The sequence below is a fragment of the Cucurbita maxima genome, unplaced genomic scaffold, assembly GCF_002738345.1.
Source record: "Cucurbita maxima cultivar Rimu unplaced genomic scaffold, Cmax_1.0 Cma_Scf00010, whole genome shotgun sequence".
Lineage (NCBI taxonomy): Eukaryota > Viridiplantae > Streptophyta > Magnoliopsida > Cucurbitales > Cucurbitaceae > Cucurbita > Cucurbita maxima.
Window position 1 is genome coordinate 1,644,618 of NW_019272026.1, and position 24,620 is coordinate 1,669,237.

General features: G+C 38.1%; 3 protein-coding genes across 9 annotated transcripts in view; 1 reads left to right on the forward strand and 2 right to left on the reverse strand.

Annotated features, from left to right (window-relative positions):
* Positions 1 to 345: 345 nt before the first annotated feature.
* LOC111485375 (xanthine dehydrogenase 1-like) lies at positions 346 to 14,087 on the reverse strand. 4 transcript variants are annotated; one of them, XM_023132233.1, is made up of 15 exons: positions 13,946 to 14,087; positions 13,583 to 13,864; positions 12,538 to 12,637; positions 12,334 to 12,442; positions 10,488 to 11,993; positions 9,923 to 10,165; positions 8,528 to 8,842; positions 8,144 to 8,383; positions 6,808 to 7,092; positions 6,483 to 6,704; positions 6,228 to 6,389; positions 3,103 to 3,237; positions 2,760 to 2,996; positions 1,516 to 1,689; positions 346 to 800 (listed from the first exon to the last, which is right to left on the reverse strand). In XM_023132233.1, exons 2-15 carry the CDS (start codon positions 13,716 to 13,718, stop codon positions 558 to 560), a joined length of 4,107 nt encoding a protein of 1,368 aa, XP_022988001.1. In that variant the 5' UTR covers positions 13,719 to 13,864; positions 13,946 to 14,087; the 3' UTR covers positions 346 to 557. The 4 variants fall into 4 exon arrangements, with proteins under 4 accessions (XP_022988001.1, XP_022988002.1, XP_022988000.1 ...); XM_023132234.1 differs by having other exon boundaries at positions 13,583 to 13,780; positions 13,946 to 14,062; XM_023132232.1 differs by having other exon boundaries at positions 13,583 to 13,780; positions 13,865 to 14,055.
* A 1,625-nt stretch (positions 14,088 to 15,712) lies between these two features.
* Positions 15,713 to 17,489, reverse strand: LOC111485425 (pentatricopeptide repeat-containing protein At4g38010-like). Of its 2 annotated transcripts, XM_023132305.1 has the most exons (2): positions 16,075 to 17,489; positions 15,713 to 15,990 (listed from the first exon to the last, which is right to left on the reverse strand). In XM_023132305.1, the coding sequence occupies exons 1-2, from the start codon at positions 17,445 to 17,447 to the stop codon at positions 15,873 to 15,875; spliced, it is 1,491 nt and encodes a 496-aa protein (XP_022988073.1). In that variant the 5' UTR covers positions 17,448 to 17,489; the 3' UTR covers positions 15,713 to 15,872. The 2 variants fall into 2 exon arrangements, with proteins under 2 accessions (XP_022988073.1, XP_022988072.1); XM_023132304.1 differs by having other exon boundaries at positions 15,713 to 17,489.
* Positions 17,490 to 18,729: 1,240 nt separating this feature from the next.
* LOC111485402 overlaps positions 18,730 to 24,620 on the forward strand; it is a 7,357-nt gene continuing 1,466 nt past the window's right edge. For 2 of the 3 annotated variants that reach the window (XM_023132273.1, XM_023132274.1), the window contains exons 1-8: positions 18,736 to 19,186; positions 20,523 to 21,242; positions 21,813 to 21,908; positions 21,991 to 22,074; positions 22,150 to 22,384; positions 22,468 to 22,628; positions 23,780 to 24,058; positions 24,148 to 24,321. In XM_023132273.1, the coding sequence (XP_022988041.1) occupies positions 18,854 to 19,186; positions 20,523 to 21,242; positions 21,813 to 21,908; positions 21,991 to 22,074; positions 22,150 to 22,384; positions 22,468 to 22,628; positions 23,780 to 24,058; positions 24,148 to 24,207 (1,968 nt within the window). In that variant the 5' untranslated portion in view covers positions 18,736 to 18,853 and the 3' untranslated portion in view covers positions 24,208 to 24,321. Of the gene's footprint in view, positions 19,187 to 20,522; positions 21,243 to 21,812; positions 21,909 to 21,990; positions 22,075 to 22,149; positions 22,385 to 22,467; positions 22,629 to 23,779; positions 24,059 to 24,147; positions 24,322 to 24,620 lie in introns of all 3 variants that reach the window. The other variant, XM_023132275.1, reaches the window with a different exon arrangement.

The window sequence follows — 24,620 nt, forward strand, 5'->3', positions numbered from 1 at the left end:
AATATTTTTCAATTATAATTTTTAATTGTAAGAAAAATTATTAATTTAAAATATAGCTCAATTATATTATTTAATAACGAGTTAAATTGTAATTTATTACATTTATATTATACAAATTCGTATATTTATAAAATATCACGTGGACTAAAAAAATATACAAAATAATTTTTATTTGAAAAAAATTTATGATCGTAAAAAAAAAGAAAAAAAATTAAGAAAAGTATAATTGAGTAAGAAAAAAAGTTTTTAATAATTAAATATTTAAAAAATAAATTAAAGATATAAGAGTGTAAAATAATAAAAGCCAAATGACCGGTAAGATTATGAGAGATAATGACGTGGGAATTCGAACTTTTAACATTTTGGTCGATGGTGTATGCCTTAACCTTTGAACTATACTTACACTGTCTCGGAGTTCCACAACGTTCAAAGTTCCTCGAAAAAAGGGTTATGACCCAGTTTTGTTGTAACATACAAGGGTGCAGAAGACGGCATGACAATGATTATTTTGCAGTGTTTCCTAAACTATGAGCAAAAGAGCATAGCATCCAACTGCTTCATATGCTAAGCTTGGGACGAAAATTTGAACCAGCAAATCGAGTAGTGAATTCATCCAAACAAGCCATTCGGATTCGCTCTGGTGTAGCAGGATTATCGAGAGGAAACCAGTAGTCGTGCCCCGCCTCGTTCCTTGCGGCGATTATGGCGTCCTTGATTGCAAACAAGACTGCTGAAGCCAAAAAGAATGGAGGTTCTCCCACTGCTTTTGATGAATGGAGAGCCTTCACGTTCGGGTGTCCCTGTCGAGTATCAAAGAAACGCGTCGATGAACCGAACATTAGACGAAAGATAAAACTGTGAGCTCAATAATTTGTAGATGAGCCAACCAGAAGAAATCAACAGTAATTGAAAAGGAAATGACATTACAAGGACTCGAATACCGAACGACTTCATGCTATGATATCATATTAAATCATCCCTGTAATAGCTCAAGCCCACCGCTAGAAGATATTGTCTACTTTGTGGCCCGTTATGTATCGTCATTAGTCTCACGGTTTTAAAACGCGTCTACTAGAGAAACATTTTCACACCCTTATAAGGAATGCTTCGTTCCCCCTCTCCAACTGATGTGGGATCTCACAATCCACCCCTCTTGGGGGCCCAGCGTCCTCGCTGCACACCTCCTAGTGTCTGACTCTGCTACCATTTGTAACAACCCAAGCCCACTGCTAACAGATTTTGTCCGCTTTAGACGCGTTTTAAAACCATGAAACTGACGACGATACGTAATGGACCAAAACAGACCATATTTGTTAGCAGTAGGCTCAGCTGTTACAATCCCTTAATCTAAAATCTTAAGCGGGTGGATTACGTTCTTTCAGGAATACCCCGAGTTATGGCGTGTTTCTACAATAGAACAGTTATTTCACTCGTTTTAACTTTTTCGAGCATATATATTTTGCATTTAGTTACAATGAACAAAAAGAAAATGCGAGAAACAATGAGAGAACATACCTTCAAGAGAGAAACATTAAATTTGAAAGGAACATCATTCATAGATGGAATTTTGTAGCTTCCAGGTCCAGCAGTATAGAGAGTACCAGGAGCAATCCACCTATGAGCTGGATCTCCCCATTTCAACTCCTCTAGAGCTGCCCAACCCAGTCCTTGCACAAATGCTCCTTCAATCTGTTGTATAAATGAACGGAAGAAAAAAGCGTTTATATGTGATTACGACGATGAGTCTCGCATCGACGATATCTAAATAGTGAAATCTCGAGGCACTAAGAGAAGGTAACAACGCTGCTATATGATACATTTATCCATATCGACGAAAAGAATTCTCAACCCGAACAATGAAAAGAAATCGAGAGGTTTCAGTCCAAAGGAATCAAACAAGAACTACAAAAATTGATACTCGAATATGGATACAGACTCTAAACTAAGATCATAATTACGAAACAGCCTAGTGACCGAGTTCCAAAAGGAGGCATTAAATCGAGCCACCTCCCAGACCTTACATGTCCTCTTAACCTCTCGAAAAGTTCTATTGTTCCTTTCTGACCACACCACAACCCCACAAAGCAGCAAAGAAGGTAGCTTGACCCCATAGCAAATGGTTGAGTTCAGAATATCTGTTATCTTTTAAACCTAGCCACTATTAGGAACATACAACAATGCACACACTCGATCTAGATGAATACAAAAAATAGGAGAGAGAAAATACGAGGAATATGGGCTAGACCTAGCCACTGTTAGGATCGTACAACAAAGCACACACTCAATCTAGATGAACACAGAATAGGAGAGAGAAAATACGAGGAGCAATATTGGCTACACCTAACCACTATTAGGATCGCACAACAATGCACACACTCAATCTAGATGAACACAAAGAACAAGAGAGAGAAAATACAATGAGGAATATTGGCTAACGGTTTATATTTGATGACTTCAGATATGTACCGTAAGAGAGAATACATAAAGTACATTTTCAAAGCACTACATGGGTATATATATGGTTTAGTTCACTGTATATACCTCTACCAGATATAGATTTACCAGATATAAATTTTTACTATACATAGTTATTTACTATTTATGATCCTTTACTTTATATGACATTTACCATATATATAGCTTTACTACATAGACTTATGTAGACTAAGCTATAAATAAGCATAAGCAGCTGGCTCCATAACCTAACAGCCACCTCCTAATAACTTTCACCGGAATGGAAAATAGGGAATGAGGAGTACCTGCCCAACGTCAATGGCTGGATTGAGAGAGTGTCCAAGATCTAGGAAGATATTAGCGGACTGAGTGTGGAAGTCTCCGGTTAACGTGTCAATTTCTACTTCTGAAAATGCAGCACCATAGGTGAAATATCTGAAGGGAATGCCTTTTCCAGTTGTCCAATCATACCCAATTTCAGGTGTGATGAAAAAACCATGAGCAGAGAGATCGATCCTTTGCACGTAGCACGCACATGCCAGCTGAAAACAATGAACGACAACATATGATACGATATCTAAATTGGAAACAGTATCGTGAAACATGTCTTCTTTTCGTTTTTCATCAAACCCTTAATGTACACAATACCTCTGTGAAAGAGCTGAAATTATGTTGGGCAGCAATAGGCTCCATTCTTGCCTTGATTTGCTCACATGCATCCAAAACTGCAGCTCCATACATATCAGAGCTTGCAGAAGCTGCAGTAGGAGATGCATTAGGAACCTGTTTTCACAAAAGAAAGGGGGGCGTAAAACAAACCATCAGTCGAAACATATCGGTCGTATTTTCTTCAGTGTAACATTAATATAGGCCGACTAAAAGCTTAACAATCTCAAAATAGAATGGAGAAAAGGTTCGACTAGTCGGAATATATTAGCGATTTGATATATTCTAAAGTACGAACTTGCATGATTGGAACAAGCATCAAAGAATTCATATTGTTTAGAAGAGGAGACGACACAAGAAGGTAGATAGAATTCCAGGTAATTCAAGGAACCTACATTGAGCAAGCTCAAATCTAAATAATCACAAAAGTGGCAATGTGTCTCGACTAAAATTTCAAGGCGCACCATTGTAGTACTTAGGAGATTGTGCGGCACTTGTTCTAGTCTAGAGAACAAGTTTTTCATGAGAAATTCAGACTTCACGGACAACGTTGGCGTATGCTCAAGCTCGAGTCACGTTTGAGAGAAATGTTTTAAAAAACATTAGCAAGGAAATACGTTGAAAACAATTTGAAAGAAAGCAATGTTATAAGCTAAAAGCGAGTAGGCAACACCATCAACCTTTATGGCATATAACCCAGGTAGGAAGAAGAAAAAACTAGTCATATCCCCCTATAGTATATTTTGGGGCATTTTAGCCCTGTCGGATGTAGACATGATTTTGGTGATCGGTCATACACCCCCCTACCTATTGTAACGATCCAAATCCACCGCTAGCAGATTGTTCTCTTTGGGGTTCCCCTCAAGACTTTAAAACGCGTCAGCTAGGGAAAGGTTTCCACACCCTTATAAATGGTGGTTTGTTCTCCTCCCCAACCAATATGGGACATCACAAACACCCCCTTTCGGAGCCCAGCGTCCTCGCTGGCACTCTTTCCTTCCTCCAATCGATGTGGGACCGCCCCAAATCCACCCCCCTTTGGGGCCAGCGTCCTTACTGGCACACTGCCTCATGTCTACCCCCCTTTGGGGAACAACGAGAAGGCTGACACATCGTCCGGTGTCTGGCTCTGATACCAATTGTAATGAACCAGATCCACCGCCAGCAGATATTGTCTTCTTTGGGCTTTCCCTTTTGGGCTTCTCCTCAAGGCTTTAAAATGCGTCTGTTAGGGGAAGGTTTCCACACCCTTATAAATAAATGGTGGTTTTTTCTCCTCCCCAACCAATGTGGGACATCACACCTATTGACACAACAATAATGGTAAATACCTATCTAATATAAAATCAATTAAAAGGGGTTTGAAACGGGCATGCGGCCACAAACAACACGTCCTAGACAAGCATGACTGGGACATCCGACATGAGGTCACAAACAACACGCCCCTTGGACAAGCATGATCGTGACACTCTGCATATGCTGGAAATTCTAGAAGAACAAGTGGGTTACTTAAAAATTTTGGAAGGTTATATTTCTAGGTTGCCGACGAGAGGATGATAGATTCCTCATATAGTAGGCATTCACCTCTTAATGGATGGATGGCGAGGATAATCCAATCTAATATTGGAATTAGCTTTTATGGAAACATCATAATAGTGGCCAAAAAGAAAATCTCTCAATAGGCAGAGTGAAAATCAGCTTCTAAATTCTTTCCTTGATGCCCATGCCATTGAAGCATTGGTCCATACTCCATGGAACTTTTTCAAGTTCTTGAGTACTAACTACACATTGATTAGAGCCTTGGAAAGTCAATCCTGGAACCTATTATGTTGGTAGTCTGGAATGTAGTAGCTGAAGTAGATACCAGTTCTTGTTTGTATAGAACTTCATCGCCTTTCAAATGACTTCACTTGATATGGGGGATGTTGCCATTCAATCATTGCTCAACGGTCCTAGGAAGCTTGGGATGCAGCCATTTTTTTTACTACAAGCAAAAAACGAATATATGTGTGCGTGTGGTCCTACTTCTGGTTCCGATGTTGTTCATCCTGTATAATCCAGAGTTGTGATTGGATGATTTCTACTGTCCACACTCTTATCCAGAAAAAGATTTCTATGGTCCACCCCATTTCTAGCCACTATTGCCTTCTTGAGTTCATCCTGTAATGGCTCTCCAAAGATCTAATTTCTCTAATTGTGAGATCCCACGTCGATCGGAGAGGTGAACGAAGCACTCCTTATAAGGAAGTGAAAACCTCTCCCTATCAGACGCATTTTAAAACCGTGAGGCTGAACAGTGATACATAACGGGCCAAAACTGACAATATCTACTAGCGGTTGACTTAGGCTGTTACAAATGGTATCAGAGCCAAAAACTGGACGGTGTACCAGCAAGGACGCTGGCCCCCAAGGGGGTTAGATTGTGAGATCCTACATCGATTGGAGAGGTGAACGAAGCACTCCTTATAAGAGTGTGGAAACCTCGGCCAATCAGACACGTTTTAAAACCGTGAGGTTAACAGTGATACTTAATAGGCCAAAGCAGAAGATATCTACTACGGTGGGCTTGGACTATTACAAATGGTATCAGAGCTAGATACTGAGCGGTGAGCCAGTGAAGACGTTGGCCCCCAAGGGGGTTGGATTGTGAGATCCTACATCGATTGGAGAGATGAACGAAGCACTCCTTATAAGGGTGTGGAAACCTCTCTCTATTTGACGCGTTTTAAAACTGTGAGACTGACGACGATACGTAACGGACCAAAGCAGACAATATCTACTAGCGGTGAGCTTATGGAAAAAGCATGTATAAAAATGTGATGGCAAGAGTCCGGAGAGGAACAATGGTGGAGAGAAGTATCAAAGCCATGAGGAAGAGTGATAGATGTTTTATTTCTACTTTCTACCAAAATATCTTTTAAGACTAAGAGTTGATAGTAACATATCTCATATAAATTCCGTGTTCATGAGAAAATATCGAAGATAATATCTCTACAAATATAACTTTTGTGAACTTATGAAAAATATTATTCATTTATAGTCGAGTGAAATGATGCGTTAGTATCCAAGGAAAAAGGCATAAGTATTTCAAATAAATCTCATATTACCTTGTCCGTACTCGTCTCCGATATGAAGACGGAACTAAGAGGAATATTAAACGCAGAAGCAGCAACCTGTGCAACTTTTGTATGCAACCCTTGCCCCATTTCAACACCTCCATGAGTAACTAAAACGGTCCCATCGGTATAGACATGAACCAGAGCACCTGCCTATGGTCATCAAAACGAACGAGCTCAGACTTTTAACGTATGAAATATTGCCCAGATAATAGCACAATTATTTTAAGCCAAGTCTTTTCCCACCTGATTCATATGCTTTAATGTAAATGATATGCCAAACTTTGTAGGAACCATAGCAACACCACGCTTCTTCCATCGGTTTTGACTGTTAAATCGTTCAACTTCATTACGAGCATTATTAAAGTCACAAGATGTCTTAAGTTGATTCCATAGCGGGCCTAGGGTAGAGTGTTGAACTTGTTGACCATAGTGCAGTATATACCCTTCACCTTGGAAATTGATTTCCTATATAAATATAGAATGTTAAAGTAACGGTCACAGCATTGAGAGAACGACGATGAGAACAATTATCAATCTTAGTAATAAGTATCAACATTATGAAGCTTACCCTTATCTCTTCTGGGCTTTTCTTAACTTCAACAGCAATTCTTTGGATCCAATTTTCAGCAATAAGCATCCCTTGAGGACCACCGAATCCACGGAAAGCAGTATTACTAGGAAAATTCGTGAAGCAAACCTTTCCCTGAATTCTCATATTTGGAATCTCGTAAACATTATCCGAGTGAAACATGGCACGTTCAAGTATAGCAAGAGATAGATCTAATGAATTTCCACCATTGTTGTAGATTTCCAAGTCAAGAGCCAGCACTTTCCCCTCATTTGTGAACCCAACCTGGATCAGTTATTAAAAATCAAATCGTCGTCACGAAGTTTCATAATATTTCAATCAACGAATGCAAAAACAGAAGCAATAAGTTGATCAATCATGAAGTTTCATAATATTTCAATCAATGGCGATATAATATGGTTCCAAAGTAGGAGGTCGTGTACTCGAACTTCTATTATTTTATTGCCTCCTCAATTAATAGTGATGATCATCCATCTAGCTTCATGATCATTTTTGAACCCCCAAATGAGAGGAGTGTAAAGAAATTGAAGTTGCTATAGCATTAGCTTAAGCTTTTGAGTATATTGTTTAGTGGTTATTTGACATTGTGAGATCTCATATCGGTTGGAGAGGGGAACGGAACATTACTTATAAGGGTGTGGAAACCTCTCCCTAACAGATGCGTTTTAAAAACCTTGAGGGGAAGCCCTTGAAGAAAAAGCCCAAAGAGGACAATATCTACTAGCGGTGAGCATGGACTGATACAAATGGTATCAGAGCCAGACACCGGGCAGTGTGCCAGCGAGGACATTGGGCCCCCAAGGAGGGTGGATTGTGAGATCCCACGTCGTTTGGAGAGGGGAGCAAAACATTACTTATAAGGGTGTGGAAACCTCTCCCTAGCAGACGCGTTTTAAAAACCTTGAGGGGAATCTCGAAAGAGAAAGCTAAAAAATGACAGTATCGGCTAGCAGTGGGCTTTGGCCGTTACAAACATGATCTAGCATAGCACACAATAAGGATAAAAAGAAGGCCGTGTCTTCTCCCTCTATGATTCCAACAGTTTTTTCATATCTATAAAAATTAGAGAAAAAAAAGAATGACATCACCGATTATGTCGGTTCATTTATATATAGTAACACCGTTATTGAGGAGGACATCTCTTCCCTTTTCATACTCGCTGGCTGTTTTACTTATCCAGGAACGGGGAAATTTTTCTTCGAATTATGTGCTACGAGCAACATCGAACGCATTCAAGTGTTTATTTCCCAAGTTTGTAAAGATCAAAATCAAATTAAAACCCTACAGTGAAGGCAAACAGAGTATAAAAGAACACCTTATACTTTCCAAGAAAGCTATGCCGCTGCCCTGTAATCATCATGTCTGTGTCCCTGTCTAACGTGATCTTCACTGGTCGACTCAATAAAAACGAGGGGACTGATGCTGCCGCAGCAAACACAGCTGACCTTGTTTCCTTCCCCCCAAATCCGCCACCAATCCGCTTCGTTTTGCAAACTACTTTGGACATTGGAAGCCCAAGAACACTAGAAACATACTTCTGGTGCTTTTGTGGAGTCTGCACAAAGAAAAATTATAAATTATTCATTATATTTTCCTATTTCAAAGAGGTCATCAAAACTTATCATTTTAAAGAGGGGTATAACATCACAAAAACAGGAGAAAACGTGCAAGAAAGTAACGAAAAAGAGGTAGACCATACTTGTGTTGATGAAACCAGATGAACTTCATTACCAGAATCCAATGTCCATATCACACTACTATTTGGCTCCAAGTAAAAGTGTTCCTGACCTCCCACTTGAACTTCACCTTCAATGATCTTATCACACTGACCTGATTGGAAACAAAATTCCACATCCCCTTTCTTCAAACACTTCAAAGTGTTGGGATGAAAACTATTAGCAAGGATAGCATCCTCAATTGATAGTATGGCCGGGAGCTCCTCGTATTCTACATGAACTTTTCTTGCTGCAAGTTTCGCATTTTCATGAGTATCAGCAACTACCACTCCTATGATCTGCAAAGCAATTGCGTTTAATTCAAAAGGTTAGAATAGATAATTAAATTAAATTTCTAAAACAAATTATTCGTAACTTTTAGAGATGGTGGCAGGTCAGAGAGTTGGATTGTTGTTCAGAGTGATTGTATATTCATTGCTCATTTTCTCTGATGGACGTGTTTTGGGAATTCAACCTTTGGTGCCTCTTTAAAGTGACTTAGTTTGCCCTTTTCATTATAATTATTGTAAAGGAAGTGTGAGATCCCACGTCAGTTGGGGAGGAGAACGAAACATTCTTTATAAGGGTGTAGAAACCTCTCCCTAGCAGACGCGTTTTAAAAACCTTGAGGGGAAGCCCAAAAGGACAATATTTGCTAGCGGTGGGCTTGGATCATTACAATTGGTATTAGAGTCAGACATCAGGAGATGTGCCAGCGAGGAGACTGAGCCCTGAAGGGGGGTGGACATGAGGCGATGTGAGAGCAAGGACGCTGGCCCCAAATGAGATGAATTTGGTGGAGGTCCCACATCGATTGGAGAAAGGAACGAGTGCCAGCGAGGACGCTAGGACTCGAAGGGGGTGGATTGTGAGATCCCACATCGGTTGGGGAGGAGAACGAAACATTTTTTATAAAGGTGTGGAAACCTCTTCCTAACAGACGCGTTTTAAAAATCTTGAGGGGAAGCCCGAAAGGGAAAGCCCAAAGAAGACAATATTTGCTAGCGGTGGGCTTGGACCGTTACTGGAAGAAACTTAAAAAACTTGATAAAAAGATTTTCATTTTCTCTACCATCTCTTATAAAAGCTCTAGTTCCTTTTCTTTCTTTTTTTTTTTTTAACTTCGCATTGTCCTCATACATAAAAAAATTGAGGCTTCAAGTCCCCACCTTAGTGCACCTCGAGCTTTAAAAAGACAGTCATTTTCCAAACGTTTACGCAAGAGGTCAAAACACGAGCCCAATTATTGGTTGCTACATGCATAGCACATAAAGTTACCATACACATATTATAATCCCAACTCTTTATAATAGATATCATATGGAATCAAAAATCAAGGTAAAGTTGGGCAATGGCAATGTAGGATAAGGTTTCATTACCTGTCCCACACAAGTGACAAATTCTGAAGCAAAAAGCTCCTCATCAGGAATAGCTGGCCCAATCTTGTTATCACCTGGAATGTCTTTGGCCAGGAAGATACCGGCGAAACCAGCAGATTTTCTGGCTTCCGAGTCATCTATGCGACGCATGCGAGCATGAGGCTTCGTGCTCAGAATCAAAGCAGCATGCAAACCATGAGGAGGTAACGGTATGTCATCTGTATATTCTGCCTCTCCTGTGACCTAAAATTAAAAGTACTGTATCGACATTATTCTCCGTGATATATTCTTCGAGACCAACCAAGTTTTTTATTAAACAATTTTGATCGAATGGAGCTCCCAACCAAAAGAATCATACTAAGTTAATAATTACAAAAAAGCATAATACAAACGCGCACGGAAACGAGTTTAAATCCATTTAAATGCTTCGAGAATTAAAGCTAAAACAACATTTATGTCAATTACCATTAAAGCTAAGAATGATAATGAACATGTATCAGATGTTAGAGTGTTAATAGATGCAGTTGGAACATTTCAATATATAAAGTGATACGATTTTACTTGCCTGAAGTCTTGCAGAAAGATGAACCTCAGGTAAGCCAACAGCAGTGCCATGACTTTTGATCTCATAGTCCTGACTTCCGATAACATGTGGCCGATGAAACGATTTTACAGCAGAGAGATGCGACAACGGAACGTTCTCCTCGATAAGATTATGCCTTCCCATCTCATGAGATACCCAAAGATGAAATTTAAAGAAGAAGCTTAGAGTTAAAGATTTTCGGAACTCCACCATACCTCCGGGAGCGTTTTCGTGCAGCAAAATATCTTCTTCTAAGACTTTCAATGCATCCTTGAGTAGCACTTGATCCCAAATTTTGCCAATTATATACTTTTTCGTCTTTACTGCTGAAAGTGATAATGGAGCAACCCCACCATAAACGATCGATGCATCCGAAACAACCCAATTTTTACCTTCTTCCTCGAGAAAGACACGTATACCAGCATTTACAATGGCAATGTCATCATCTCGTCTATGAGCCTGTTTAAACTCTTTGACATACTCAAAACGCCTACTCCATGGTAAGAATACAGAGAGTAAGAGTTCATCGTTCGCCAAATCCACTTTACGATAACCAAGGAAAAAATTTTCGGCCAATGTTGTTCTAATCTTTCCCTTGCAATTAATAATTACGAACTTCGCTCTTGTAGCCATCCAGAGAGGGTTCAAATCTGATATAGGACTTGCTGTACATATGTTCCCACCAACAGATGCAACATTTCTTATTTGTGTCCCAGCAAACCATTTTAACTGTTCAATAAACGCTTTACAAAATGAAGTTTCATGCATCGCATGCTCAGCAGTAACCTTTCTTAGAACGCTCAGCAGTTCCGATAATCGTACTGCAGCTCCTATCTCAATGCCATCGTCTTTCACATTAATCATATTTAACTCAGGCACATGCATAACATGAACCAGAACCTTATACTGCATTTTCTTTAACCTCATTTCAATTCCAACCTCGGTATTACCGACCAATAACTTGGCTTCGGGGTATCTCGCCTTCAAGTCTAACACTTCTTGAAGCGTTGTGGGTCTAACCCATTTAAGCCCACCAGACCCACTCAAATTCAAATAACTTAGTTTCTTTCGAAACAGCTCAGGAGGGAAAATAAGTTCTTTATCCGAGTATGAGCTGCCATCAATCTCATTATAAGAAACTGGCTCACACCTATTGCCATGAGCTATACTTTCCGAGCAGTCGACCCTCTCACTCGCGGTTTTAGATTTGCAAGAACATGGCTTCCCAGTTGAAGGGCAAATAAATTCATCTGTTTCACCAGTATTCAAAGAATTCGTGTATATTGAGTCATCAGCTTTTGCAAAAACCCGGAATGCATCAATGATCGGTCTGTAACCTGTGCATCGACACAAATTTCCTGCAAGACATTCTTCAATTTGCTCTTCACTAGGCGGACTTTTACTCGACCTTAATAACGCATACACGGACATGATAAAACCAGGAGTACAAAATCCACATTGTGAACCATGAGAGCTTGCCAATGACTCCTGTAATGAATTAATTTAGAGAAAGTTGACAATATAGTTTATAAAACTTCGATTATATTTGACCATAGCTAGCTCGAAGTCTTCTTTGTTATCCTCGACAAGTACGATATACTGTTTCAGGTCCAAGTCAACTTTGATGAACAGTTCTAAAGCCAATAAGATCAAGATTACCATCAAAAGAAAACAATATGATCCATAGTTTCAAATGAAAATTTAACAAAAGGATCAGAACTTTCAGGACTGAGCTGAACTTTTAATCATCAGAACCAGTCTTAAGGAATACTAAAAACAACATAGATATTCAAGGTACTTGAAAGAGCCTGAAAGTGACATAACTTACTTGGATAGGATGCAATCCACGCTTATGGCTACCCAAACCCTCCACTGTTATTACATGCATCCCTTCTACAGAATATAGAGGAGCCAAGCAAGCATTAACAGCATAATGCCTGAAAAAAAATAGCGTTTATGCAAAGTTTAGCTTGATAATTTGAATATAGTCGATTTTGGAAAGCGTGCAAGCAAAAAACCAAGTAGTACTCACATGCATTTCTTTAAACTTGAATCATAACTGGAGACCATAACAGTGCATGCTCCACAGCCACCTTCCCCACAGCCAAGCTTGGTCCCAGTTAAACCAGTATCTACCTCAGCAGAAACAAAAAAGAGTACAATTTCAACATCATCTTTCATTATCTTATCAAATTTAACAAATCTTTTGAAGAACCATTTTTTGATAGGCCAGGAAAAAGTTTTTCTTAAACGGTGAGATCCCACGTTGGTTGGAGAGGAAAACAAAGCATTCCTTATAAGGGTGTGGAAACCTCTCCCTAGCAGACGCGTTTTAAAACCTTAAGGGAAAGCCCAAAGAGGACAATATCTACTAGGGGTGGGCTTGAGCTATTACAAATAGTATCAGAGGTAGGCATCGGACGATGAGCCAGCGAGGACGCTGACTCCCAAAGGCATGGATTGTGAGATCCCACATCGGTTGGAGAGGATAACGAAGCATTTCTTATTAGGGTGTGGAAACCTCTCCCTAGCAAACGTGTTTAAAACCTTGATGGGAAGCCTAGAAGGGAAAGCCTAAAGAGGACAATATTTGCTAGTGGTGAGCTTAAACTGTTACAAATGGTATCAAAGCCAGACACCGGGCAGAGTGCCAGCAAGGACGCTAGCCCCCAAGGGGAGTGGATTGTAAAATCTCACATCGGTTGGAGAGGAGAACGAAGCATTCCTTATAAGGATGTGGAAACCTCTCCCTAGTAGACGCGTTTAAAACCTTGAGAGGAAACCCATCCGGAAAAGCCCAAAGAGGACAATATCTGCTAGCGGTGGGCTTGAGCTATTACATAAACGCTTATGAATCAACAAAAAGTGTTTGTAATTGAACTTTATAGCCGACTTGATCTTAAACTAAATTCCACAATCCATAAAATTCAAAACAGAGAGCAAGCTGATCGACAAACTTGGTGGGCTCATAGTACCGGATTACTCATAAATGATACACAAAAAGTCATTGATGAAGCAAATTACTCTTACCAAGCATAAGAAGAGCCAAAACAGAACAAACCCAGAAATCCCTTTACCTCTAAGATATTCAAGAACAGTCAAATGGGCTAATCCATTCGGAAGAACTCTCCGGACCCCATTAACATAAACTATAGCCTCCTTCGAATCCTCCCCAACCTGTTCAATATCCTTTTCACTCTTCAAAGATCCCATCTGGGTCGCTAAAAAACTCGCCGGAGCTTAGAACACGATCAAATTCTCAGAACCAAGAGCAGCTGAGAAAGCAATTCAATGATCAAAATGAAACAACAAGAAGAACACCCCAATACCCACGAGCCCAAAATCAATAACAATCAAACCTGAAATGAAACACTAAGAACATATCCGTCTGCTCGCGCTTGCTCCACATGGAACGTTCAGCTGTCCATTAAAACTCTTACCATTAATAATTAACAACAATTAAAACGAGGGGATGCAGTGGAAACATCACGCTAGAGCAATCGACGAAAAGGATAAACTCAGGCTCTTCAATGCTGACACTGAAATCCGATCTTTCCCACTAAAAAAATTATTAAATTAGATAAAAAAAAAAAGGGGGGGAAATTTTACTAGAAAAATCCCATGTCATGTTATGGATGACTTCCTTTTGTGGTTGAGTGATTTTCTTGCACTGATAACCATGACTAAATTTCTTTGTGAAAACGCAATTTACAAAAGAAAAACATTTCTAAAATGATTCCTTTAAAAGTACAAATTTTTAATATTTTGTTCCGGAAAAGAGTCATAAATGAGTGATTGATGGATGAATTCTAGAGTATAATTATAAATTTTTATAGATATTCTTAATTTGAAAAGTGACTTTGAGTTTAAGTTATTGAAATTGATATTTCACCTGAAATTGTGCTAAAAATAATTCTACCCCTGAAAAACTTATTTTGAGAGTAGGCGTTAATTTACCTACTCGCCCGTCTCCACCCACGATCCCAGCATCACAATTTCTTCCATCTATTTTTGTCTCAATTTCAGAGTAAGCAGGCTTCTTTCTAGATGTGGGATTTCGTTAGCGATTCTTTCAGGTTTCTGGCTTGTCACATGAGTTTAAATTTCATATTTCCGTATCCGTGTATGTGGAAAGAAGTATAAATATTCTTTTTAAATATAGCATATATTTAACAATTTATCTAGAAGAAAAATCCCAAAGAAATAATTTAAGATATATCCGAAAATTTCAATAATACTCTTAAACTTTTGAATCAATTTAAATAATCGGTTTATTAATTTTAAATGGAAATCGTGAATACTTTGTTTTAAAAATATTCTTGAATTTTGAATAGTGTTACAAAAATATCCTTAAACTTTTAAAATTTTCATTAATACCCTTCAGATTTTTTATAAAAGTTTTAAAATATTAAAAGATTTTAAGAAGTATATTAACCCATTTTACCATTATAAAAAAATTATTTTTGAAACTATTTGAAAATGTAAGGTATTTTTGAAATAAAATATTAATGATAAAGATAAATATGTTTTTTTATAGTGTAAAAGTTTTTTTTTTAATTTTTTTTAATTTTTATTTTTTAAGATTACCCAGGAATTTTTTAAAAGTTTTGGAGTATTTTTTTAAATAAAATAGGAATTTCAATGTTATTTTTATTAATTTAGCCTTTAATAAAATACCATATTATTTTTCGATAATGAATTTTGCTTCATTTTAATCAATAAAATTTTAAATATTTATATCCTCGTAATTTTAATGAATTTTATTGACGAAACACGAACTATAGTTAAGAAATAGTTCACTTTAGGGTAAAATGATCTTGTTTGGTTTCTTTGGATGGGAATGTATTGATATTTTTATTATCACACATTCTTTTGAAATATTTATATAAAATCATTTTAAAAATATATGTAATTTTCCATCTAAATATCCAGCCATTCTACTACATACAATTGTGAAATCATGTTACATTATTCAAACTATATATGAAAATTTTTCATTTTTACCCTTAAAACATTAACATTATTTCAAAGCAATCATTTCTTCGTCATTTTTATTAAAATAAAGATAAAAATATGAAGTAACAATAAATTGTAAATATAAATGGTATACACGAGCGTATAAATATGATATCAACTCTATTAGACGAACACGACTCTCCACAATGGTATGATACTGTCCCTTTGAGCATAAGTTCTCATGGGTTTGTTTTGGGCTTATTTAATTATAAACTCATGATCATTCCTTAAATTAGCCGAAGTGGGACTTTTATCATCCAACAAACTCTATGCACGATGAAATATGCAACACTTAACCAAAAAGCATGAACTTTTCAACATCTTACCCCATTTTTCTTGACTCTCCCACATTCAACCCAATGGATTCAAGGGATCAGCCAATTCAATCCAGCTACAACCAGCCATTTTCTTCAGTCCTCTACTTCTCATGGCGTCTCGAACTTCATTAGCATCATTCCATCTATGACAACTAGCATAAGTATTCGATAACAAAGCATAAGTTCCCACTGTAATGCTCTTGCTGCTAAGCAGCCATTGCCTAACTTTCTCATACCTCTCGTTCCCATGGAGTTGACAAGCATGAAGCAGCGCTCCCCAAACTGGCCCCTCTGCTTCCACAGGCATCTCCTTTATGAACGCCTCTGCTTCATCTAAAAGCCCAGCCTTCCCATACATGTCCACCATGCAAGCATAATCCCTCATCTCAGGTGCAACATTGTAAACGTCTTTCATGGCTTCAAACACCATCAAGCCTTGATTGATCAACCCACCATGGCTGCATGCAGATAACAAGCTGAGAAATGTTATGGCATCTGGAGTAATGCCATGAACTAGCATGAGTGAAAAGAGACCAAAAGCTTGCTTGCCTTGGCCATTCATGGCTAACCCACTTATGATTGTGCTCCATGATATGATATCCTTGTGTTCAACAGTTTTGAAGATTGAAATTGCCTTTTCCATGCTGCCACATTTGACATACATGTTAATCAAAGCATTTCCAATGTTTCCATCAATTATCATGTCGTGCCTAGAGTTGACATAGGAATGTACCCATTGTCCAAAATGCAGAGCAGACATGGAAGAACATGCAGATAGTACATTGATTAGAGTGGCCTCATTGGGTATGGCCTCTCTCGCATGAACCATGTTTTGGAATACCCTCACAGCCTCTTCACATAATCCTGTCAGTGCATAACCTCCGATTAACGTAGTCCAAGACACTACATCTCTTCGAGGCATTTCGTCGAACAGGTTCTGTGCACCCCTCAAAGACCCACATCTAACGTAAAAATCCAGAAGGGCATTGTCCAAATTAACACTTTCCTCATTCAAACTCCGCAATTTTAGCCCATGTATGGCTTTTCCAATCTTAAGACACCTTAGAGTAGAACAAGCAGATAAAGCACTAACAAGAGTAGCAGAATTAGGGCTCACATTCATGGACAAGAACTTACCCAGAGCTTCCTCTTTAAAACCCAGCTTGGAAAGCCCCGAAATGATCGAAGTCCACGAAACCACATCTGGGTCAGGGATGGAATCAAAGACTCGAGAAGCAGAAGAAACATCGCCATCGACAATGTAGAAATGGAGCAAAGAATTTTGGATGAAGATGTCAGAAAGGTGACCTGATTTGATGAGACGGGCATGGATTTCGAGGCCCTTGTGGGTTTCATGGAGAAGAAAACAGGCTTTGAGGGCGTAAGTGAAGGTATAGTGGTTATGGGAAGATGGGTGGCGAAGCATTTGGTTGTAAAGGAAGAGGCCATTTTCAGGGGCGACGGAGTCCAACAAAGCACCGAGCAAAGGGTTGAAAACGTTGGGCTTTGGATTTGTGAGGAGTTGGGCGTGGATTTGGGATAGTTGAGCGCTTGAAATCCAGAGTTTTGGAGGTTTGAATGGCATGCTATTGCTCTTCCATTCGCCCATTCATCCTTCACAAACCCGGTTACTTGTCTTTTAATATGACAAAACAAAAAAAAAAAAAAAATGGTATTAACAACCAATGTATGGTTGTTGTTTAGTTTTGAACTGAAATGTCTATTTAACTCGCAAGAGCATGGTCCTATCGTAATCCACTTTGAACGGGGCAGGGAATTTTCATTCAAGCGGTAAATGGGGAAAAGAGCAGGGAGTGAAATGTCCATTTAACCCGTGAGATTAGGATCCTATCGTAACCCACCTTGAACGAGGCAGAGAATCTTCGTTTGAATGGTGAATGAGGACGAGGACAAGGAGTGAAATGCCCATTTAATCAGTAAGACTATAGGGTCCTACAGTAACACACCTTGAACGAGATAGAGAGTTTTCATTTAAACGGTGAATGAGGAAGAGAGTAGGGAGTCATTTATTCTCGTTAACTAAACAGGGACAAAGATTAACTAAATAGTGATTTCTTTGGGTCGAAATGTTGAATTCTCAAACTAATAAAAAAAATGGATGGATTGTTGTCGGTGTTCATTTTGAACAATGTTCATTTAACCAGCAAGAGCATGATCCTGTCGTAACCCACCTTGAAGAGGGCAGAGAATTTTCATTTAAACAGTAAATGGGGAAGAGAGTAGGGAGTGAAATGTCCATTTAACTAACGAGACCAAGATCCTACCGTAACCCACCTTGAACGAGGCCGATAATCTTCGTTTAAACGGTGAATGAGGACAAGGGCAGGGAGTGAAATGTCTATTTAATCAACAACACTAGGGTCCTACAGTAACACACCTTGAACGAGATAGAGAGTTTTCATTTAAAAGGTGAATGAGGACGAGGGCAAGGAGTGAAAATGTCCATTTAATCAACGAGATTGGGGTTCTACAGTAACACACCTTGAACGAGATAGAAAATTTTCATTTAAACGGTGAATGAATAAGAGAGTAGAGAGTGATTTCTCCTCGTTAACTAAAAGAGGACAGTATTATATTTCCAGTTCTTGTCTCCATCACTGCCCCCACTAAATTCTTGTCCTACCTCACTTTTTATATATAAATATAAATATACGTGTATATATATAAAAATTAAGGCACAATATTAACGGAACATTATATTATATTTTTATCTATAAATATTATTGGATTTATTAGAATGTTTTATAATATTTAATAAAAGTTATACATTATTTTTTGGAAAAAAAAAAATCACAAAAATTTTGATCTCTTGAAAAATAAATATAAAATTTTATAATGAAAAAAAAATGAGATATTTCTAATTATTGGAAGAAAAAGAAAATCCCGTTCTCCTCAGAACTCCATTGGAGGCTGTCTTGTAGCTTTCAAAGCTCCGAGGGGTTCTCTCTGCTGTGGCTTCGATGCCATTCCCATCCCAGTAGCTGTACTGGGACGATGCCGACCTCAGCTTCTTCTGCGATTCCAAAGCCCTCCTCCGAGCTCGTCAGCCGATTGACTGCCGCCGATGCCGCCGTGAAGCTGAAGGCATTGAGAGACATCAAGAACCAGATCATCGGTAACCGCACCAAGAAGCTGTCCTTCGTCAAGCTCGGCGTTGTCCCCCACGTTGCTGCAATTCTCTCCTCCACTTCTGACCCCAACATTCTCGTCCAGTCCGCTGCTGTTCTCGGTAGCTTTGCCTGCGGCGTCGACGCCGGTGTCTCCGCCGTTCTCGATGCCGGAGCCTTCCCTCGACTGCTTCGATTGCTTGCTGATCCCGATCCCAAGGTGCTTCTCCTCTCCCCTATTCTCTTGTTCTTTCTATCCGTTTTGCTCCAGTTTGGGAATTGCATTTCTGTGGCGTCGACCCTTCTTCTAATCTTCTCTATTATGACCTCTTCGAACTACAAGAAATGTTCTGTTAAAAGTGAAGAAGAAAGTCTCCTTGGAACTGGATAATATCTCCTTTTTCTACTTATAATCGTCTTTTTTGGATCAGTTAGCATATTCCTTAAGTACTCTTTTTATTTTCCGTGAGAGAAAATTGTTGACCGTAAGTTGTTGGAAGAAAATAAAAAGTAAAATAACAAAGAATTGCTGAAGGCTTAAAAAATCAGGTGTATCTCCCCTGATGTGGCTCCCCAGCTGGTACTCCTTCTTTTGATCCGCCTTCGCTTTCCCTAACCACTCCCGCTCAAGGACAACTCGACACCCATCATCACGGGGTCGACGTAGAGAAGTATGAGTGAGCGAGCCTGCTCGGGATGGATCCCACGATGTGTGTATTTTCATGCTTTGCATTTTCTTCTACTCAAACCTAAGACCTGTGCATTGTTAGGTCAACGCTCTAACCACTTAAGCTATTCAACTTGACTATGGACTAAGATTGGCTCCTCCGAAATGATATACCACCGATGACTTCAACTTGGCTCTGATACCACTTGTTTTTCAATAATCGGCCAAGGAAATCCTTTTCTTTTCGGTGAGAGGAAATCGTTGACGGTAAGTTGTTGGAAGAAAATAAAACCCATAAAATAACAAAGAGAGATCAATAATCGGCCAAGGAAATCTTTTTCTTTTCGGTGAGAGGAAATCGTTGACGGTAAGTTGTTGGAAGAAAATAAAACGCATAAAATAACAAAGAGAGAGAATTGCTGAATGCTTAAAATCAGGTGTATTAATCATCCGAACAAATTTACCTTTTTAAATATAACTTATTCTAAAAATGGCTGGAGTGTTGGCACTTCCTACAAAATTGCCATCTAAAACTTTAGTATTCCATTCGAAGTATTTGTCAAATGGTCAAACGGAGGTATTCAATCAACTAATCGTGTGAATCTAAATAAGGAAAAATTCAAGTTTTATCTAACAACAATGGCTACATCTTTTGAAAGGAAAAACAAATTTAAGCAATAATGGAGTTCTTCCTTTCAATAACTGTACATCCAATTTGACCTTCCTTTTTATACACCACGCCTTAGTTTTTTTACAAGAATTTGTTATGTACCTGCGTCCACAACCTTTTGCTTTTGTCTTCTTTATTTTCCGTATGCAATTTTTTCAACTTTCTTTTCAATCCTAATGTGAACTTTGATGGGTATATATAAATTGTTCTGTTTTTAAGGTTGTGGACGCAGGAGCTCGTTCATTAAGAATGGTTTATCAATCAAAGTTGGCTCCCAAGTATGATTTCCTTCAGCAGGAAAACACTAAATTTCTTCTTTCATTATTGAATAGTCAAAATGAAAATGTGACTGGACTTGGGGCAAGCATCATTGTTCATTCCTGTGACACAATTGCAGAGCAGAAGGCATTGTATAATGGTGGAGTTCTAGAGAAGCTGATTGATCTTCTTGATGGTTCTCTAAGTCAAAGGGATGCTAGTTTAGAGTCTATTGCCACAATATTTAAAAATAATGTCGAAGCCATAGCAAAGTTCATGCAACCTGGTAGAGAAGATTGTTTGAGTTATATAATTGAATTGATGAAGGATAGAAATCCCAAGACAAGATTGCTAGCTTGCGTCTGCTTGATTGTTATAAGGAATTCATCACCTTGTTATCTGCAAGATATAGGAATCAAAATGAAATTGATACATAGTTTGCTTGAGCTTCTTGATAATCCAGGTCAAGTTGGAGATGAAGCTTCCTTTGTTTTTTCGACTTTAATTGCTGAGAAGGAGGAGCTACAGAAACTAGCTTTTGAGGCAAATGCAATTGATACGTTGTACAATCACTTGCAAAAGGATCAGTTGAGTCCTAGACGTTTCCAAGGAATATTGTTGGCCTTTTCTCATCTATGCTCAAAGTTGGAGAGCTGTAGGTCTAGATTTCTCTCTTTGCAGGTTTATTTCTTATTCTGATTGCATCAACTTTTTTGTTAAGTCAACTTATTGGTTTTTTTTGGAACATTTATCAATTACAATGCATTTTAACTTGTGCAGTTTTCCTAGTCCAGAGGTTAGTCATGTTTTTCACTAAGTCAAATTGGCTAGGTACCTAAATTGATGTCTAAAATCGTTTGTTTGTCTATTTGAATTTTTGTCTATGGTTATTTCTGCCCTAAGTTGATAGTTATCTTTATTATTAAAGATTTTTAAAAAGGTATCTGTTTGGCAAATGTGTCTGTCATCTGTTTTTAAGTCCTCAAAACTTTCCAAGGAAAAAATAGTTAAACTATATCTGCTGGTCCATTCCAATTGAATCAAAGGAAAAAAAGAAAAGGAGGAAGTAGAAGTAACACATTTGTGGTGGTAACAATTATTGTGGCGGGTTCTCAAAATTTTCTCTTTATTTTACCTTTTGATATTTAACAAAGCTACTAACTGATGGAGGTTAACAAATCTGAATTTTGTTGGAATTTAACTTGCTTAGGTTTATGAATTTTTATTAATTTGCTTATAATCATGACATAGGTAATGAACATAGTGATTGATGCCCTACAACATGAAAGTAGTGACATACGTATTGCAGCTTGCACTTGCTTGAGAAGTGTCTCTAGATCAATCAAGGTATGTAATGCTATATTAATATTAGCTATTCTGATATTCATAGTCTTTCCCTTCCCCTGTTTTCTAATGGCATCATACTCAGAATTTGAGTGCAGGTTACTTTATGAACGAAACAGTTGTCCTTCCCGTTGTTCGGCTTTTACACAATCCTTCTAATGCTGTTCAGGTAGAAAGAGGTTATTTGGTTGTTCAGTTATTTTTGGTTTTGCGCAATAATTATCATTTCATACTATTTAAACAGGTTGCAGCTCTTGGTGCTATTAGCAACATAGTTGTCGATTTTTCAACAAAGAGATCAATATTTATAGAATGTGGAGGTGTTAAAGAGCTGGTTCGATTATCAAAGTCTATGGACTTGGACATAAGGCTAAATGCATTGTGGGCTTTAAGGAATTTAATGTTCCTTGCAAACAACATGTATAAATCAGGGATCTTCATGGAGTTAACAGCTTCCTTGTTAGCCAGCCTTGTCTGTGGTACTGTTGAACTCTGTTGTCCATCTTTATGGTTGATTTCATCTTGTGTTTTATCAATACTGCTTTGTATGTTTATGTTTCAGATCCAGAGCCTTCCATACAAGAGCATGCTATGGCCCTTGTGCGCAATCTTATTGATGGATGTGAGGACTCAATTGAGTACGCGTTTGCCGAAGATGGTATCATATTGAATACTATTTGCCGGCAATTGCAAAGCATTTCAAGGGATGAAATTGGGGTCCAGGTTAGTTTTGTTTTGTTTTCAACTTTTGAATGTGATGTATGCTCAAAAGAAAAGGTCAATTTTGGAGAGGAAAAAGCTAAGAAATGGTTGCAAAGCAGTCTATAGAAAGGGCCGATTTTACAAAGTGGTGTTAGTTACTAGGAAACTCTGAGCTCAGCTTAAAATTGGCTAACAACAACCATGTTGGTGGTTACGTAAATGCATAATAGACACACAAATTGATTAAACATGCTACGCCGAAGTGTTTATGTTTTCCCTCCTGAAAGATCTCATAAGTAGGTCTGACACTCTGCATTACTATTTTACACAGATACCAACAAACTAGAGAGGTATTTCTATTTTTAAGGTCATGAGGACCCTTAACCTGGTCTCTATGATTCTGTTGAGGTTTTTTCTTTTGTATGTAATATCCTTCATCAACAGTATTATTTTCCTTTCGTTTTTTCTTTAAAAAGGAGCAAACAAAGATACAAATGGAAAATTGTCAGTTACAATTCAAAATTTCACGTTAACTGAAGAAAGAATAAGGAAAATGACATGATTGCTTATGCTTTAAGCCTGTGATCTATATCTTACTTGGTTGTCTCTATAGATAGAAACCGAAAAATGTAAAATATCTGGAAATTGGTTGAGCAAATGACCTTGGGAAAACTTGCCAAAGGATGAACTCTCTCCTTCCATAGGAGTTTCAATACCTTTCCTCACTTTGTTTTGTGGCATTTGTCTAGAATACCTATCTTTTACATGTCTACCTGACTCTTATCAAGAAAGCTGATATTAAATGTGGAAGGAAGAATCCAAAATTTATTAAGGGAGCCAATATTGATGGGAAGACTGAGAATAATGGTGGATTTCTTTGATAGGATGATAGGAATAAAAAAAGCGAAGTTCTTTAGGTGCTTATATTTGACTGAAATGTTGAAGTGCATTTTAAAGAAACCATGATTTCATAAATGACGTGTTCTCGCTCATCTGATGGATAATGTCCATGTTGTCTGGCTATTAAACAATTAAGTTTCTGCAGATTCATTTTCAATGATACTTGAGGAATTTTATACGACTATAAAATCTGTTGTTATGGTATTGAGTATATCAATTAACTATTAAGTAAACCATATCAGAATGCAATTATTAAAGCATGACTGATGCAGGGAATGCACGTACTTTGTAATGTTGCAAGTGGAAATGAGTTCCATAAGGAAAGGCTAATGAAACAACTATTTCCACAAGGAGATGACGTGATCCAGTCATTTGTGGTGAAGTTTTTGCAGAGTGACAACAGTCAACTTCGAATAGCTGCTGTCTGGGTAATAATAAATCTTTCTCTGCCTTCAAGTCCACGTGCACCAGATAGGGTTACAAAGCTACAGAATGCTGGTATTGTTTCTCAAATGAAGAATATGGTCAATGATCCGTGCCTGGATGTTAAGGTCATCTATTTTCTCATTTAAGTCCCACTTCCCCCTTCTCCCCTTTCACCTCTATATTATCTTACCTCCTCGTCTCTTCTCCTTTACAGCTCCGTGTGAGAACCGTGCTTGGACAACTAATGGCTTTTGGTGATGGTATTGCATTATAAAATTTTCATCATCAAAACCCAAGAGAAGTAGAGCGCTGCTAGCAGTTTTGTTTTTCATCCACCTTTTCTGTAGTATATTGTTGAGTTTTTCATCGGCGGCTTTCGATCCATCAGGTATGTTTGAACTTTGTTAGTTTATTTCTATTTTTCCCTTCCCAGATGTCCCAAACGAACTTAGGTTATTTATTATTTCATTGGGCAGCTGTGACAGATAATGTACTTGTGAAATATAACCAAAATATCACACTTTGCTTATGTTCAAAAGTCGCAGGAAAATTTTTCTCTTAAAAAAAAGTAATTTTGAGTGCTCGTATGTTACTTTATAAGTGAAATCTTTTTGTCTTATTTTCCTTTTTTTTTTTTTTTTTTTTTTTTTTTTTTTTTTTTTTTTTTTTTTTTTTTTTTTTTTTTTT

Bases quoted from the DNA above. Each gene is read 5' to 3' on its own strand.
- LOC111485425 (XM_023132304.1), bottom strand. From the start codon at position 17,447: ATGGGCGAATGGAAGAGCAATAGCATGCCATTCAAACCTCCAAAACTC.
- LOC111485375 (XM_023132233.1), bottom strand. From the start codon at position 13,718: ATGGGATCTTTGAAGAGTGAAAAGGATATTGAACAGGTTGGGGAGGAT. The intron at 8,843-9,922 runs GTAATGAAACCT...ATTGCTTTGCAG, and splicing joins TTGTCACTTGTGTGGGACAG to ATCATAGGAGTGGTAGTTGC. The intron at 6,705-6,807 runs GTAAGCTTCATA...ATATTTATATAG, and splicing joins AAAGCCCAGAAGAGATAAGG to GAAATCAATTTCCAAGGTGA.